Source organism: Musa acuminata, chromosome BXJ3-5 (genome assembly GCF_036884655.1).
Source record: "Musa acuminata AAA Group cultivar baxijiao chromosome BXJ3-5, Cavendish_Baxijiao_AAA, whole genome shotgun sequence".
Lineage (NCBI taxonomy): Eukaryota > Viridiplantae > Streptophyta > Magnoliopsida > Zingiberales > Musaceae > Musa > Musa acuminata.
In genome coordinates, this window is record NC_088353.1 from 37173010 (window position 1) to 37191937 (window position 18928).

General features: G+C 40.4%; 2 protein-coding genes across 2 annotated transcripts; both read left to right on the forward strand.

Annotated features, from left to right (window-relative positions):
* The first annotated feature begins 5388 nt into the window (after positions 1 to 5388).
* Positions 5389 to 10246, forward strand: LOC103985724 (beta-fructofuranosidase 1). The gene is made up of 7 exons (XM_009403522.3): positions 5389 to 6118; positions 6257 to 6265; positions 6361 to 7232; positions 8963 to 9124; positions 9197 to 9432; positions 9517 to 9604; positions 9682 to 10246. The coding sequence occupies exons 1-7, from the start codon at positions 5713 to 5715 to the stop codon at positions 9910 to 9912; spliced, it is 2004 nt and encodes a 667-aa protein (XP_009401797.2). The 5' UTR covers positions 5389 to 5712; the 3' UTR covers positions 9913 to 10246.
* A 978-nt stretch (positions 10247 to 11224) lies between these two features.
* Positions 11225 to 15291, forward strand: LOC103985723 (monocopper oxidase-like protein SKU5). Its single transcript, XM_009403521.3, has 9 exons — positions 11225 to 11604; positions 11899 to 12008; positions 12096 to 12366; positions 12447 to 12585; positions 12657 to 13023; positions 13109 to 13474; positions 13551 to 13629; positions 14618 to 14817; positions 14922 to 15291. Exons 1-9 carry the CDS (start codon positions 11458 to 11460, stop codon positions 15028 to 15030), a joined length of 1788 nt encoding a protein of 595 aa, XP_009401796.2. The 5' UTR covers positions 11225 to 11457; the 3' UTR covers positions 15031 to 15291.
* The last annotated feature ends 3637 nt before the right edge of the window (positions 15292 to 18928 follow it).

Genomic DNA, 18928 nt, shown 5'->3' on the forward strand with positions numbered 1-18928 from the left:
ACAATTAATGACTCTAGGAACAATATATGTATATATGGTATCATATGCAGATTATAAATACTGTCTTAATATAAATTTTTTAATATTATTTTCACAATAGTATTTTTTGTATTGTTTTATATCAATAAATCGTGATACCTACTTCACACGATAAGAAGAAAAAAATAGTGTCACTAGAAATAAAATACTATTATGAAAAACATGTCTTCATAGTATCATTTCTAGATTACCTATATTGTTATAATACAAAAGCATTTTTAAGATTATTATTATTATTTTTTCTTATTTTTAATAAATCATGATCCCTACTGTTACAACCAATAACAACAACAATCCCAACTATTTGAGCTTAGTTACGTAGATCTTTTGTCATTGATATATAAAAGGTTATTTATTTTTTAAGTTCAAAGTACTTAAATTTTTGTTTATAGTTTCTATTAAAAATTTTAAGTCTTCTCAACCACTTTTCTTACTACTAATATCAATTATTTCATATCTTCTAACTATAATATCTAGAAGTACCCTCAACATATGTCCACATCATTTTAAACTATTTTTTCTCATTTTATCATCTATCAAAGTGATATCTAGTTATTCATGAATTTTTTTTTTCATCTTTCCTAGTAAACTCCACACATTCATCTCAATATTCTCATCTCGATAGTATAAACTTTATATATATTTTTTTCTTAATTATCTAATACTTAAATTGTTAGTTTCATGATTATCTTATAAATTTTTTTTTATAATCTTAAGAGAGTCCGATGATCATACAACACTTCTGACATCCCTGGTCATTTGAACTATAATATTTTTACTCTCACAACCAAGAAGACAAAATAATGCCACTAGAAACAAAATATTATTATTAAAAACATGTATTTGCTAATCATATATCATAATATAAAAAACTTTTTGAGATTATTATTATAATTATTTTCTTATTTTATTTTAATATAAAAACTTTTTAAGATTACTATTACAATAAATTCTTTCTTATTTTTCAATAAATACGATCCCTACTCTTACAACCAAGAAGACAACATAATGTCATTGGTAACAAAATACTATTATTAAAGACACATATCTGTCATATCATGTGTCCATAATACAAATAACTTTTTGAGATTAATATTACAATATTTCTTATTTTAGTTCAATAAATCATGAAACCTACTCCTTACAACCAACAAAAAAAATAATGTCACTAAAAAATTCTGTTATCATACTATCACTAAAAAGAATAATAATAATAATAATAATACAGTTATCAAATAAAAACATAAAACTTCCTATTATTTTGTTTTATACATGAAGAACGAATAAAGAGATAAAATTTCCAGTTATCTTGTGGTCTCAAATGTCATAATACAAAAACCTTTTTGAGATTATTATTACATTTTTTTTCTTATTCTAGTTCGATGAATCATGATACCAACGAGTACATTTCTTGACATATCAAAAATCTTGGCAGGATTGGCCAACATGTTATTGTATCTTAATCTTTTCCTTGTCCCTCTCCCATAGACGTCAAACAAAAGAAACTAAAAACAAAATACTAAGGACAAGAGATCCCCTTGATAGGGAGTAGATTTCTTGACATTTCAAAAATCTTGGCAGGATTGGCCAACACGTTATTGTATCTTGATCTTTCCCTTTGTCCCTCTCCCATAGATTTCAAACAAATGCTAATCCCAAATCTACCATGCTCGGAGAATCTGCTGATGTGGGACTCTCATAGTACTTTATAGAATCGACCAACACGTTACTGTATCTTGATCTACTTCTTGTCCCCTAATATGTTGGACCATTGAACGATTGATGCCAAGGCTTCTGCGTTGAACTGTTGGCGTCGTATAAGAGATGAAAGCATTAGCTTTTCGTGCTTGTCCCGATGTTGACCGTGAACTATTGGTCAAAGACCTACAGATTGAAATGTCTCATTGGCCACCTAATAAAATCCAAGAAAACTATGACCAAGAACAACTGGTCCTGGATGATATAGTTTATCTAACGTGTTTCCTTGGTTCAAGATTTGGATAAATCTTGTGAAGGCCGACCTGCATGGGTTTATTCGGACAGCATATTTTGACATTGAACCCATAAGACACATCGAAAGGAAGAAGAATGTCAATTGTGCTTCTCTTTAATAGTAATCCCTACGATAAGGGCGGTGACTATTCTTACTATTCACATGTCTCTGGACGGCTGACTGAGAAGAAAAAAGGGAGAGGAGAATAGGAGATGACAGTGTCTAGTTCATGACCCTTTTAATTTTCTCTTATTTATAGAGGTTCTTTATCAACTTAATCATAATAGATCATGTCATATTAGGTATTGGATCTCCATCCAACTACCCAAGCTCTTAGATTAGTAGATCTCTACCTAATATTCTCTTATTGACTTTTATTAAATCTTATTCACAAGATCCTGAGTTTTATTGGATATACAAGAAAATAGGGGCTCAAACGGATATCTCATATGAATCTCTACTCGTTGTAACATCTACCATATACATGTGACCCTCTATGCCTAATCTGGCTTAGTAAATTATTATCTCCATAATAATTCATTCGGCTCATTGATTGTGATTGTATTAGGTCACTAGGTCGCAGTCCCCAAACGATAAGGGGAATCCAATCCATTAGATTTATCTATCCTTAATTATTATGTATTTATTTATCCTTACTAGGTCGTAGTCACTAGGTCGCAGTCCTCAAACGATAAGGGGAATCCAATCCATTAAAGTTATATAGGAGAAAAGGAGTTATTAAGCATTGTGCCATCAGACTTATACGATTTCTACTCGAGTCTTGTTCTAATTGCATTCTCCTATATAACTCTTTTTCTCTCAATCTATGATCATAACTATGGATTTGACTGGGTAAGAATATATAAGATATTTCTCTCATAACACTAAGAGTGAATAATTCTCTATCAATACTTAATTATCGGGGGATAGTTTTAATTCTTGGAATAAGAAAGATTTGGATGTCAATTCCAGAAAACCTAAGGGTCTTCTCTTCTCCTTCCAAACAACAAGTGCAATAGCAAGATACACTCATTTTTAGGTCGGAAAAGACGACAGTATCTCCTGGACATGAAACGGGCTATGATCGGATCAATCAATTGACTCCGTCCAACGTCACGTGAACGAATGATCTTATGGCAAGAAGATTGTACAGGAGTCGCTGCTTGGAGGGACTCATGGTGCCAATAAAATTACGTTCTAAGAGAAGACAACTTGATTACATTCAAGAGAAGACAACTTGGCTGCGTAAGTAATCGACCAATGGCAGGAAGAACATGTGATGCTAGAATTTGATGCAAATTACTGCAGGGACAAGTTAGATATGCATTGACCATTGAATGACAGATGTGGAGGAGACGTCTTCAAGATGTGATGCTCTTTGTATTAGTATTAGGTCTTTTGGGTGGATGCAGAGCAGTTGAAATAGCAATGGATACACGTTATGTGTGTTCCTGCAGGCCATCATCCGTTGTTCGTCAGATTGTTAGGTGGAGAAAGAAGCGTTTTGTCTCTTTTGTCAGCAATTTCATCTAGAAAAGACATGTCAAGATAAACGAAAGATGGATTTGCATGGGGCCCGGTGACCTCAATAATTCATCGGTGCAACATTGAAGACTTTGTCCCAAAAAACACCAATATCAATATATATATATATATATATATATATAGAGAGAGAGAGAGAGAGAGAGAGATACGCCTATCCATTCCACCCTAGCTGTATTCACTTCACACATTTGCTGTGTGGCTCCACAAGTCCTTTTAATTGATCTCTATATGCTATCATTTAATATTATTGAAAAATTTAATTAACACTGATATGTTCTAGAAACTAATTATGATGATAAAAATATCAGTTTAATGTAAGTAAAACTAAAATATACCAAGCATCTTAATGTAACTCTATATCCAGTTATTTAAATATTAGTTAAAGCTTTAATAAACATTGATACTTTTTAAAATCTAATTATGATGATAAAAGAATGAGTTTCTCAACGAATACTAGTTGAAGAAAATATATTATATTAATTCTGCGAGGGAAAGTAAAATTGTTTTCTGAGCATTACGAGGAAAGATATATACAGAAACCCTTTTACTGTTTTATACTTTTCGCATGAATTGTCACTCACAGCGGATGATAGACGCTGGGCTAACTTTCCATGTTGAGATACGACTGTCAGATGGGCTTGTTGGTGGCCAACGAGAAGGGAATGCCTGATGGTTCCTTTCACCGAGATAAGGCAGCAAGGGCAGCAAGTAATCCCCTGTCTTGCTTGCCCATTCCTCCTCTCTCCTCTTTTCTGTACTGAATGCATACATGGAAGACATGCCTCCACGTTACAACGTGGACCCTCTCTCTCGCTGTCAACACAACATAGGAAGGAAACTTTGCTGCAAAGTTCTTCAGTGTCATGTCATTCCTCTTCTTCATGGAGTCTCTCAGATCTCTGTGGCCGAAAGTTATGGGAGAGAACCTATTCCCTGTATTCTAGTACGGAGTCCATTTCCTGGTTGGTGCATTATTGCCAATAATTGAATCGTGTTGGGGTTTATGTTAGCACATGGTGTTACTAATGTTGACTTGCATCATGTGATCACCGGCGCGTCAAGAACTCTTGAGACAACCATGACATTGATGCCGACACTAATCATGTTGAAGAACAAGGATTCTCTCATATTATTAAGATAGATTTGATTTTAACTTCCATCGAATGCATCGGAGAATGTCCTAAACATGTGGATGAGAATAGAATATTGACGTAAAATTATTCATGATACGAGTCAATTTCGATAATCTTGAAGTAACATCAAATAAATTAGAATCGAAAAGGCATTTAATCGTATTGTAAATTTGTTCTATAGATTTCAAAATAGGATGCTACGTTTGAAGTATTTATAGTACTTCTGAAGATTGTTGTAAGGAAAGATTTCATGTTGGAGATAACTTAGTTAACAACACATACTACAAACAAGAAAATTTAATGAGGTTTGATGATCTCACGTGACTTCTTTCCATAAAATTATAGTTATTATTATTGAATTCTCGACCAAGATAATGTAATTACAAAGCCAAATATCATAACCTAATGTTGGAACTTGATGTACAAAACATGATTACTTGTGAGTTTCTTGGAAGCAACTCTTCTATTGGTTTGACTTCTAAATGTTGTCAGTTATGTACACAACACCTGCGGAACTTTGTGTTACGGCACAAACAACAACACGTTGACCTATATGCAAAGAATCACAAGTTCAAAATTGGAGAAGGTGGAATTAATGGTTTGGAGAAGTGATTCAGGTGAGAAGTAAATGAGGGTGCAGACCAGATTACTTCTATTGTTGGCTTTGCTTAAACTAATCCCCATGTTTGCATCATCCGTGACTTGAAACGTGGGATGCGATCACCGCTTGGAAGAACATCCACCACACAAATGGTTGACGAGAGTAGAGAGTTGAAGACGCAGACAGCCCGTACTCCCTACCTCGATTTGTTTCCCTGCAAACCAACTCTTTCGACCCAACCTTCCATCTCTGCTTGCCTTGCATTATTTTTTGGAATGCGGTTCTATCATGGCTTCTCAGTATGAATACGTGCACACAAGCTCTTCTCTTCGTTCTACACCCATCTTTATTCATCTGTTCCTTCGTTTCCTCCTGCTTCCCCTCCCTCCACCTTCCATGCCATGGGTGTGAAGAATCTTAAGTCGTGGTCTTTCTCCTCCTCCTCCTCCTCCTCCATCCCGTGCTCATACCCCCCTCTTCTCCACCCTGACCATTCCGCCACGACTCCTTCGCCGAAGAGGAAGAAGTGCTTGCAGCTGCTCTCGTTTGCGGCCGGCTCGGCCGTGTTGATCCTGTGCGTCGTCGCGCTCGTGTCTTATGGATCGAACAGCGCGTCAAGGACCGGTTTGGATGGGAACCGAGACTCGGGGACGAAGCGGGGAGACTCCAGGGGCCTGGCGGAGGGCGTGTCGGAGAAATCCTCGGCGGCGATGCTCCGCTCGTCTCCGTCCTACCCTTGGAGCAACTCCATGCTCCTTTGGCAGCGCACCGCCTTCCACTTCCAACCTCAAAAGAATTGGATGAATGGTCAGCCATGTCCTCGCATATGAACCTGACAGCAAAATAGTTTTCTTCTTCAGATCATAAAGATTTTTCCTGACGTATGTGTTTTCTCTTGCTGTTGTGATTGGTTCTTGTGGGCAACTCGTCGTGACTCGTCATCAGATCCTGACGGTAAGAGAGCAGAGAGAGCTAATAATAACCTGTTTGATTGTAATCCTTCGGGAGTAGTGTTGGCCGGAAGCCAAATGGTTGATTCGTGATGTCAGGTCCGACGTACTACAAGGGATGGTACCATCTGTTCTACCAATACAACCCCGACTCGGCGGTGTGGGGCAACATCACGTGGGGCCACGCCGTGTCGCGCGACCTCGTGCACTGGCTCTACCTCCCCCTTGCCATGGTCCCCGACCGCTGGTACGACGCGAACGGCGTCTGGACCGGCTCCGCCACCACCCTCCCCGACGGCCGCCTCGTCATGATCTACACCGGGGCGACCATGGAGTCGGTGCAGGTGCAGAACCTCGCCTTCCCGGCCGATCCGGACGACCCGCTGCTGGTCCACTGGGTCAAGTCCGAGTGCAACCCGGTGATCGTGCCCCCGTCGGGGATCGGCCTCAAGGACTTCCGAGATCCCACCACGGCCTGGTATGTCCCCGCCGACTCAGCCTGGCGTGTCGCCATCGGGTCGAAGAACGACTCGCAGCACCACGCCGGGATCGTGCTGGTGTACCGGACGACGGATTTCGTGAGCTACGAGCTCCTCCCGGGCGTGCTCCACTCGGTGACCGGAACGGGGATGTGGGAGTGCGTGGACTTTTACCCGGTGTCGACCGAGTCGGCGGTGGGGCTGGATACGACGGTGGCATCGGGACCGGGGGTGAAGCACGTGCTGAAGGCGAGCATGGATGACAACAGGCACGACTACTACGCCATCGGCACATACGTGGCGGCAAGCAACTCGTGGGTGCCGGACGACCCAGAGAAGGACGTGGGGATCGGACTGCGTTACGATTACGGCAAGTACTACGCCTCCAAGACGTTCTACGACCCGGTGAAGGAACGGCGGGTCCTGTGGGGTTGGATCGGCGAGACGGACAGCGAGCGCACCGATCTCCGGAAAGGCTGGGCTTCCCTTCAGGTAATCAAACAGTACTCTCTTCTCCTTCCCCTTCCCCAACCCCCAAAGAATTTACTTCTCCTTCTTCATTTAATCCTAGAACACACAGATAGAGATAGAGCATTGAAGGTCCTGTTCCATCGATCTGAATGTGACACTCTGTGCCACACTGGATGCTTAGTCAATAGCTTCCTTCCTACAAAACGTTGAATAATCTCACACGCATCACCTAACTCTACATATCTTAAATGCAACAATGGAATGCACATACGGCACTTGTTTGCAAGTATCGTCTTTTCCTGATGAAAACTGGATTGTCCAGTTTTCCTCATCGCACGACCTTCACGCTCTCTTATCTAGCATCTCAACTGATAGTGGATGGAAGGATGGTACAGCGATGCTGTTTGAAGCATGAAACACAGTAATGGTCCTCTGCGTCACCTGGAACAATAAGGAAGGAGAAGAAGGCATCTGAAAGATATAGGCACACAGTAAAATGTTGTGGTTTTTTATTTAGCCCGCATTGTTAGAGGACAATGACATCAATCAGCATTGCAGATGAGATGGTCCTTTCATAGGGGAGAGAGAGAGAGAGAGAGAGAAATAATAGTAACAGTAGAGCAGACATAGAAGGAGAATGCAGTGTCCCGAAGTTCAGGCGAAATGAAAGATCCATCTCAGTTGATAATGTTCTGCCACCTCGCCAGTGGTGTCCACAGGTCTGGATTTGGAGAGAGAGAAGTTGAGGGTATGGAAATGGGGTTTTAACTAGGAGTGCTTATTGGTGGATCATAAGTTTACTTCACTGGCCCCAATCCCTGTTCTGAATGAAGACAAGTGGGGAAATAAGAAGATGATGATAGAAAAGTGGGCTCTACCCCATTAAAAACACAGATATGATAGATTTGGAGATGATAGCAACAATCCAGTGAATCAACGAAGAGTGAGGACAACAGATTATCTAATTAGATTAACCTAGGGATTTTTTTTTATATTAAGAATCAAAATTTTCATAAAGACATCAAAATTGATTAATGTATTATTACATATGTCTCAAATTTTAATCCATATGTTATTCGATGTAATAAATTTTAAAATAAAAAATCATAAATTAAATTATAATTTTATTGAATTAACTTTGATCCAACCTCATATATCTTTCTATTTCCTCTTTGTTTATTTTTGCTCTTTGTTTCACTATCAATATTAGGGTGTAGTTCTAGGAGCATTAATTTTTTTTATATTTTTATCTCTAAAAACCTGTATATATTAAATATTTATTACAAAATAATTTTATTTCAAGAATCATTATTTTAGAAATCAAGATATATTTATCAATTTAAATAATGATTAGATTGACGGACAGCAACAAACCGTCAACTGCCACCTACAAAGTCACATGAAAAATATGATGATAATGAAGTGACGCCGTGAACATCGACCACAAGGAGACCTAACGGTCTTAGTCCAAGTTCATGACGTGCTGGTGGATGCTAGATTTGACCCCATCACTACTCATGCTTTTCTTGTTCCAACTTTTCATGTCTTCTTCTTACGCAGTAGCCTTTTGCATGTGTCGCATGTCATCTACAAAAAACAACAGTAGAAAAGCGAACACCTGCTTTTTCTTTGTGATAATGAAGCTTGGATTGGGCTGAGAACAACAGTCGCAGTATGGGCTCCACTGTAGCTCCACATATCAATCCTCATAAGGTGCTTTGCTCAACATGTGTTTGATGTTAATTCTGTAGACCGTTCCGAGGACCGTGCTCTTTGACCAGAAAACAGGAAGCAACCTTCTCCAATGGCCAGTGGAGGAGGTGGAGAGCCTGAGGTTAAGCAGCCAAGAGTTCAGCAACATCAGCATCACCGCCGGATCAGTCGTTCCACTGGACATCGGCAAAGCCACGCAAGTACGCAGCTTAAACTTGGTCGATCCACGGAGTTGTTTACTGGTGCTGTTTGTGACCTAATAAATGATGCAGTTGGACATCGTGGCCGAGTTCTCGGTGGACAAGGCGGCGTTAGCCGGTGCGATCGGCGCCGACGTTGGGTACAATTGCAGCACCAGCAGAGGCGCCGCGCAACGAGGGGTGATCGGGCCGTTCGGCTTGCTTGTGTTGGCCGACGAGGACCTGTCGGAGCAGACTGCTGTGTATTTCTACGTCGCAAGAGCAACTGACGGCAGCCTTAGCACTCACTTCTGCCATGACGAGCTCAGGCATGCACGCATCTTTCTCTTCTCGTATCTTAGCTTTGATTCATGAACTGCACAACCACTAAGTCTGCGAAACCCATAACGCAGGTCGTCGGAGGCAAACGACCTTGTGAAGAGGGTGTCTGGAAGCTTAGTTCCAGTGCTGGATGGTGAAATCTTATCACTGCGGATAATCGTAAGTTTAAATACTGTAACATTTTGAAAAGCTTATCATGATCATGAGTTGGGATGGTGGTGATATGATCGTTTCAGGTGGATCACTCCATCGTGGAGAGCTTTGCTCAAGGAGGAAGAACATGCATCACATCGCGAGTGTACCCAACCAAGGCAATATTCAGCAGGGCGCGGCTCTTCCTCTTAAACAATGCCACCGGTGTCGATGTCACCGCCACGTCGGTTAAGATCTGGCAGATGAACTCGGCATTCATCAGGCCATTCTATGAGCGTGATTCGGCCTCATCTATTCGCACTTCAAACAACTGAAGTTGCATCGAACTCCATCGTCTACAGTTCCATTAATTGATGGGCTCGGTGGAGAAGGTTGGGAACGCATGGTGTGTGTGTGTGTATAATTTGCTGTTGCGGAAGAGGGTGCTACGTAACTGCGGGGCTATAATTTTATTTCATTCTTACTTTATATATATTTTTTGAAGTAAGTTAAATTAATTCATTGGGCATAATAAGATGTACGTATGCCATACATTGGCCTATGAATTAATATTTAGCAATTCGAGATGGATGTAATCTCATCAGTTTTTTTTTTGTATTTTGTATTCTGCCATATTGATTTCTGAAAGAAATTATAAACTTTTTTTTACATACTGAAACCATATTTATCCTTGTGATCTTATAATCAACAATCAAAGTACACACACGGATATATATAAGATTTTGGTGATCTAGATTACGGTGAAGATAAACAAAAAAGAATTATTTTCAAGATCTATTTTCTTAAAATTGAAAGTGCATCATTTTTGTTTTTTTCTCACCTTGGATTTGAGTTGAATCTGTCTCACTTTTTTACCAACAACTCGTGGCTTCATCCCTGCAGAGTTAGCCACGAGCCATCATAACAAGTCTCCCTTTAATGCTCAAGGAAAATATAGCGACATCATCGCTCAAACATGATGCTGGCACATACTTCATCATTCCTCTGTCTCTTCTTTATCCATGCACATACATTAACGCCATAATGTTGTCCTCCACACGGTGAAGCCGCCGGTTAAACATGTGATTCAGACTCCGAAACGTTAACCGTTCGATCGACAATGGACGGCAAAGGCATGTCGATCATTTCCGTCGCGCCGCTCGTCCGCGCACCGCCAGTGAACATACCGCGTCCTGTTTACCACCCTTAGATACGGACTTGGTGGGCCGGACTCTCTTCGCAGCAGCACGTGGCTCCCTGGGAACACGCAGCTCTGCTCTCTCCACAAAGGCATAAAACACCGTATCCACCAATTAAAGCACGAAACGTTAACGTTCTTTCTTGGTTGCGTGGATGAGCGGCGCAGCCGATCCAACTATGCCCCCCACCGATTCCTGTCTTCGACTGGCGATTCGCTGGCGTCGTCGTCCTCCGACGAGGCTAATCTATTCGACCGGTCCCCAGCGTGCTGGATCTGGCGGCTCGAATACATGAGTTACAACACCATCCGTTCCAACTCTCCAACCACATAACGCCACGTCATCAACTCGACGCCGTTGCCTTGGCCTAATCACTGTTGTGCTCGCTCTGCGGTGTTGGCCAACTTGATCGCAGGAGAAAGGCGACGAGCAAAGGCAGTGGTGGGCGCACGGCTGCCACTGTGACTCTACTCTTCCTTCTTTCTTCTTCTTCTTCTTCTTCTTCTTCTTCAGGTCCTTGGTTTTTACCTTTTAACCTGCTTTAATCTTCTTCCTCCTTCCTCACTCCCACTCTTTCTGCCATCTCTTCTGCTAATGTAGAAAAAGAGACAGCTGAAGGCTTCTTTTCCTAGCTCTTTCAGCACCTTTCTGTTTTCCCTGAGCTCTTCACGAGACTGGAAGATGGTGGAGCGTCGGTCAGTTATGGCACTGGCATTGGCGTTACTGGCGGCGGCACTGGCGGCTCCCTGCTTCGCCGGAGATCCTTACGCCTACTTCGATTGGGACGTGTCCTTCATCACCGCCGCCCCTCTGGGCGTCAAGCAGCAGGTCTTCTCTTCTCTCTTCTTGCCGCTTATATCTGCTCTTTTGCTTCTCTCTTCGAGCGTTCCCTGTCAAGAATCTTAGATCCAACACGACCACAGTCTACTGTTTGACGAAACAAGAAAGGTAGGTAGACGACAGTACTCGTGATCCAACAAATACCATTTTCTACTAAGCATTTCAGGAATCAAGACTTCCTTCTCTGTCCACATTACACATGAAAAAATTGCTTATTTCTTGGTTAGGATTTCCTTCAGTTCTGTTGACTTGTCTGCCTCTCCCTGTGCCGGTTGGTGTCAGGTAATCGCGATCAATGGCCAGTTTCCTGGTCCCATTGTCAACGTGACCACGAATTGGAATGTGGTGGTGAATGTTCTCAACGATTTGGACGAGCCTCTTCTGTTGACATGGTACAGCCCTTTCTTGGTTTTCGATCCTGATACTTTGGGGACTCATGTTTCAGGTTAGGTTCGCTTATTCTTGCTGTTTGGTTGAAGGAATGGCATCCAGCATCGCAAGAACTCATGGCAAGATGGTGTGCAAGGCACAAACTGCCCCATCCCCTCCGGTTGGAACTGGACGTATCAGTTCCAGGTGAAGGATCAGATCGGCAGCTTCTTCTACTTCCCCTCGATCAACTTCCAACGCGCCGCCGGCGGCTATGGAGGATTCACAGTCAATAACCGCGACGTGATCGCAGTGCCCTTCGATAAGCCCGATGGAGACATCACCCTTTTCATCGGAGACTGGTACAACAAGGACTACAAGGTACATTCAATGAATCAAATGCAGCATAACCCTCGCATTAGCATCTCCTATGAGAAACACCGCTTTGTTATTTTGTGTAGGATCTAAGGAAGGCCCTTGATAACGGAAAGCAACTCGGGATGCCTGATGGCGTGTTGATGAATGGGAAGGGCCCGTATAGATACAACAAGACACTTGTACCTGACGGCATTGACTATGAGACAGTACATGTTCATCCAGGTAATAGATTTCTTCTCTGGTTAGCGTCAAAGAATGATCATAATCATGATCATACCATTGTTCTGGAGCAGGGAAAACATATCGGTTTCGAGTACACAATGTGGGCATCTCTACCAGCTTAAATTTCCGGATTCAGAACCACAACATGCTGCTGGTAGAGACAGAAGGCTCATACACTGTCCAACAAAACTACACCAACTTGGACATACATGTAGGGCAGTCCTACTCGTTCTTGGTCACCATGGATCAGAACGCAAGCAGCGACTACTACATGGTGGCGAGCGCTCGGTTCGTCAACGAGTCTCGCTGGGCCAGAGTCACCGGTGTTGCCATTCTTCACTACTCCAACTCCAAAGGCAAAGCTTCTGGCCCTCTTCCAGATCCACCTAATGATGTCTACGACAAGACCTTCTCAATGAATCAAGCAAGATCCATCAGGTTTGTCTGCACGCCTAAAGTCTGAACTGCGAAGTTGTCTTACAATATGCCGTACGAGCTAAGAATTTCGTCGAACACATGCCAGGTGGAATCTGAGTGCCGGTGCTGCGCGTCCCAATCCTCAAGGTTCCTTCAGATACGGCTCGATCAATGTGTCTCAGGTGTTTGTGTTGAGAAACAAGCCACCAGTTGTCATCAGGGGAACACACCGAGCTACACTTAATGGAATCTCGTACACTCCTCCTGCAACGCCACTGAGGCTCGCTGATGAGTACAAACTCAAGGGAGTTTACACGCTTGATTTCCCCACTAGGCCTCTCAAGGGAGCACCAAAGGTTGGAAGATCCTTGATCAATGGCACATACAGAGGATTCATGGAGATCATATTTCAGAACAATGACACTAAAGTTCAGACATATCATGTGGATGGATATGCATTTTTTGTTGTTGGGTAAGCAAAATTGTTTTGGTTACACATTCAAGTATTGCGTCTCTCTTCCTTTGGTAACGAGGGTGCTCTGTGGCAGGATGGACTATGGGGAGTGGACAGAGGAAAGCAGAGGAACATATAATAAAGGCGATGGTGTTGCCCGCTGCTCCACTCAGGTTTTGTCATGCAACTTCACCTCATCCACGTAATTGCACAGTATCTTTCATGATGTTATCGAACCATTATATATATATATATATATATATATATATATATATATATATATATATATATATATATGTGTGTGTGTGTGTGTGTGTATCTTTCATGATATGATGTATTTATATGTATATATATATGTATATATATATGAAGAAAAAGAAAGATGGCTGGGATCTCTTTGGGAAGCTCTACTTCTGTTCTATTTGCTTTGCATATCTTTAGCCACTTTGAAGGTAATTTAGTTTCTTGTTTGATAATAGTTGTTAATTCTTCTTGGTCATCATCATATTAGCTTCGCAATCATTCATAGATTTTTACTCTAAATTGAGAACTAGAAAAATAACTCTGGAAAATCTAACATAACCTTCTTTTCTGCCCAGTGATTATACACCATCTTCAATTAACATACTGAAAAATTGGTAAAAATCATGCTACTCGAATTAATAGAAATAGATTGAATTGATTAGTGCAGTAAGCATAATAAGCAGGAAATGAAAGAACTTCTTGTACTAAATACTATGCGGCGGAAGAAAATCTAGACACCAAAAGAATAATTAAGAGAATTTAGCATAAAACAACATCCAAAAATCCCATTTAAATCAACTAAGATCTAAGTCCGAAACCTCTTTGTATCTAATAAAAAATAATTCTAGGATTACTCGAAATATTTTTAACATTTTTTTCTCATTAGAAACTTAAGGTCCATGAGATATTTATAAAATAATCAAACAATATTTTTTAAAAAAATCCATTCTTGATTCTTTGTCCTTCTAATAATTCGATTTTCTAAGTAATTAGGTTTCAATTAAAAAAAAATACATCTACCAACCCTAACTTAACATAACTAACATGAATCAATCTCACAAAAAAGACATGAAAAGTTGTAGACTAAGAACTTATTTTGACATGGTTTGCTGTTAAATGAATGGACATGATGCACAGGTTTTCCCCGGAGCATGGACTGCAATCTTAGTTTCTCTGGACAATGTTGGAATCTGGAACGTGCGTGCACAAAATCTTGATACATGGTACCTCGGACAGGAAACCTACATTAGAGTGGTCAACCCAGAAGACACCAACAAAACGGAGCTGCCTGTTCCTGACAATGCCCTCTACTGTGGCCTCCTCCAGAAGTATCAAAAGTATTCTTCTTCTTCTTCTTCTTCTTCTTCTTCTCCTCCTTCCTCTTCTTATAACTTTGGTTTACAAAAAGCTGATGGTTGGATGCGTTGTGAACTTGTTTCAGTGAGCAGACTCCTCACCACAAGGCAACTTCATCTGCTCCATTTACACATCAAGTTTACAGGGTAATGGTGTTGATGGTGCTCATGGTTGCAGCTGCCACATTGCCATAAGGATTCCAGCTGTGTGTAGGGAGACTTGCTTGATTCACATGTTGTTGTGGGTAGTAGTAGGGAATCGTTTGTTGTTGATATCCATTTGATCTTTTATCTTTCTCCTTTTTGTTGTGTGTGTCTGTGTTCCTGGACTGTACCCATTTGTTTTCAGTTTTGGGTTCTGGGAGGAGGACAAAACCATTCTTTGTGTCTAGATTTATGCACTGTTTCTTAAGCACTTGTAATTGGATTTGGCTGCTACTCTCATTTCTGAGACTATTTCCCCTACCCAATATTTAGCTTATGGTTTCCTCCAAATCTAATGAAATGATCACAGAGAAGCTAATGATATTATTAATTTGTTATCTGATTTTGTGAGAGTGCAAAGTAGTTACACCACCAAATTTATATTTTAGATTATGGATTTGAATCCTTATTCTAAAAATTTGTAACCCAATGGTATATCGGATTAGTTTATAGAGTTCAAATTCTCATCCTAAAATTGAGTTCAAATTTTTATCCTAATATTTTTTAAAAATGTGTCTGATAGCTAAACCAAGGCATTGAATCTTATCTTTGCCACTTAATTTTACTCATATAAATCCAATTATTTAGCTGCTTTTTTTTTCTTTTTGTACTAAACTAGCTAACTAGTGGTTGGATTTGTGATTAGTATATGTGATTAACTTATTTTCTCTAAAAAAAATTAAAAATGAAAGATAAAACACCCCATTTACATAACACAGGTAAATGTTTTTTTGTTATTTTATTTTAGATGATTTTTTGAAAACTCTATCAAATGTTTTGTTACATCCTATGAATTGGTCCATAAGCGAATAAGTTCAATTTATCAGTTATAATATTTATGAATAAACTTTAGTGTTTTGGTGGAAATTTAAATGCATTATAAGCCTAGCAAATACACTATAACCAATATAGAAGTTTTATCTAAACCAACATCAGCATCGTATTCCACCTCAGCATCGTTGGTGAAGCCCGATCTAGTCAACAAACCTCCGCTCACAATTGGGCAAGCCAAACGATCCCTTCGACGCACTTCCGGCAACATCAATCTGAAGCAACGAACTCCGGCAACATCAATCTCGTTGCTGAGGTCGCTTTCTTCCCTGCGACTGCTGCGGCAATTCCTCGGCGACTTCTTCCGCTGCCGTTCAGCACTTTCCACCGTCTCTCCTTGAGTCGCAGCCACAGCCGCTTGACCATCCCGTCGCTACCTCGTCAGACTCATCAAGGATCACCATCACAGTCCACTTCCCTTACCGGAGTCGACTTCCCATCACCTGTGCAGAACCCCTCTACTCTCTCCGGCAGCTTCAGTTGCGGGATCCTTTGCCCCCCCCCCCCCCCCCCCCCCCCCCCGCCAAGAACGAGTTGTCTGCCAACTATATGATAAAGTTGGCCATTCTGTAAAAGTCTGTAGAACTCAACCCAGACTTCCTCCACCATCATATTGGTCTCACGTAAATCTTATAACTACTATGAATATTGGTCAACAAAATTGGATTATGGACTCTAGTGCATCTAATCACATTACTTCTGATCTTCAAAACTTGTCCATCCATAACAACTATAGCGAAAATGAAGACATCATCATCGGTGATAGTAACGACATTCCTATTATTCATACTGGTTTCACAATGCTTACTTCATATGATGGAATCTCATTTCTATTTCTTAATTATACAAACAAAACAATACTTCAATTGAATTCTTTCCTAACTCATTTCTTGTCAAGGATTTGAGTACGGGGGCATCCTTGGTCCGTGGCCAAAATAAGGACAATATTTACGAGTAATCATCAGTTTCACAGATCACCTAGCCCATTGCCTACTCGTATGTCGTAGCTCCAACTGATTTGTGGCATTGTCATCTGGTCATCCCTCATTCTCTATCCAACAAAAACTCTTATTATTCTTTCCTACGCTTACATCTAATAGCATGATCACTCATTGTGATGCTTGTTTAAGCAATAAAAGTCATAAACTTTCTTTTGGAATATCATCTATATCTTACTCTAAACCTTTTAAAGTAATTTATACTGATGTTTGGGCCCCTGCCCCAATCACTTCTTTTGATAAGTTTAGATTTTATATTATTTTCGTAGATTATTTCACCAAGTACACATGGTTATACCCTCTCCACCATAAATTTGACGTTTCAATAATCTTTACCAACTTTAAAAGATTGGTAAGAACTTCTTTTAGTTTATAATTGAAATAGTTTATTTTGATGGTGGCGACCAATATCAAGTCCTCACATCCCGTCTCTCTGCTTATGGTATATAACACCTTAAGTCACCCCCATATACTCCTCAACTTATTGACTCTATTGAACGCAAACATCATCATATAGTTGAAACTGGTCTCACACTCTTACATCATGCTTCCATGCCATCAATTTTTTAGACTACAACATTTCAAGCTGTCGTTTACCTCATCAATTGTATGCTCACTTCAGTCCTCCAATATGAGTCACTATTTGAAAAACTATTTCATAAATCCCCTAACCTTTAGAAACTTCAAGTGTTCGGCTGTTTATGTTATCCATGGCTTCATCCCTATGCCTCACATAAGATAACACCAAAATCTAAACTTTGTGTTTTTATTGGTTATTCTCTTACACATAATACATTTCGATGCTACAAACCCTAATCTCAAAAAGTCTTTATACCTCGACATGTTATTTTTATAGAGACTATCTTTCTATTTCAAAATCCTAAGTCTCAGGCTATGCGACCTACTCCCATAAATATATATCACTGGAGTACACCGTCAGTCCTGTCAACCAAGTCTCCCACAACACATCCAGTTCTTCTCCCCCGGATCTTCACTCTGTTCTTCTCCCGGTTCAATAGCTCCTCGCCCTTATTCTCGGAAACATAATCATTACCTTTATCCTCTCTTGGGACTAATAACACTGACTTCCCTCAGCATGCCTCAACCAATGCCAGTGTGTCTCTACCGCCTATACCTACAACACACCCTATAGTTTTTGGACATCCAATGACAACATGCTCTAAAAGTGTTATCTTTAAACCACGGCGAGTCCTTGACCTATATGCTATCACAAAAACCTCGTTAGAGGTCACTGAACCTATCATAATTACTCAAGCCCAAAAAACTCCATACTGGCGTAAAGCTATGTGTGAAGAATATGATGCCCTCATCCATAATTCTACTTGGTTCCTCTCTCATCCCACACAAAATATCATTAGGTGTAAGTGGGTCTTTCGAATTAAGTAGAATCCAAATGAATCCATTGTCAAATATAAAGTACGTCTAGTGGCCAAAGGGTTTCATCAATGACTTAATGTTTACTTTACAGAGATATTTAGTCCCATTGTTAAACCCACAATAATCCGACTTATTCTGAGTTTAGCATCTCAAAAGGTTGACATTTACGATAACTCAATGTTAACAATGCCTTTTTATAGGGAACCCTCACTGATGATGTCTTTATGCAGCAACCTCCTAGCTTCATCCACCCTCAATATCCAAGGCATGTTTGTAAACTACAAAAAGCTATTTATGAACTTCGTCAAGCTCCACGAGCTTGGTACATCGAACTTAGCTTATTTTTGACATCAATTGGCTTTATCAACTCCAAGTCTGATACATCGCTATTTCTCCATCACCAAAGTGGTAATATAATATATCTTCTGGTATATATGGATGATATTATTGTCATGGGAAACAATCCTATGGAAATCAAGACATTCCTCAAGCATTTAGTAGATCGATTCTCCCTTAAAGATTTAGGACCCTTGAGCTATTTTTTGGGAGTGGAAGCAACATACACGTCTTCGGGACTCTTCCTATCATAAAGAAAGTATATTCAAGATCTATTATCAAAGATGAACATGCAAGATGCCAAAGTAGTTACAACTCCTCTGTCT

Excerpts from the sequence above, each read along its gene's own strand:
- LOC103985724 (XM_009403522.3), top strand. The coding sequence starts at position 5,713 with ATGGGTGTGAAGAATCTTAAGTCGTGGTCTTTCTCCTCCTCCTCCTCC. Across the intron at positions 9,125-9,196 it reads ACATCGGCAAAGCCACGCAA|TTGGACATCGTGGCCGAGTT; the intron begins GTACGCAGCTTA and ends TAAATGATGCAG. Across the intron at positions 9,433-9,516 it reads TTCTGCCATGACGAGCTCAG|GTCGTCGGAGGCAAACGACC; the intron begins GCATGCACGCAT and ends CCCATAACGCAG.
- LOC103985723 (XM_009403521.3), top strand. The coding sequence starts at position 11,458 with ATGGTGGAGCGTCGGTCAGTTATGGCACTGGCATTGGCGTTACTGGCG. Across the intron at positions 11,605-11,898 it reads CTCTGGGCGTCAAGCAGCAG|GTAATCGCGATCAATGGCCA; the intron begins GTCTTCTCTTCT and ends GGTTGGTGTCAG. Across the intron at positions 12,367-12,446 it reads GGTACAACAAGGACTACAAG|GATCTAAGGAAGGCCCTTGA; the intron begins GTACATTCAATG and ends TATTTTGTGTAG.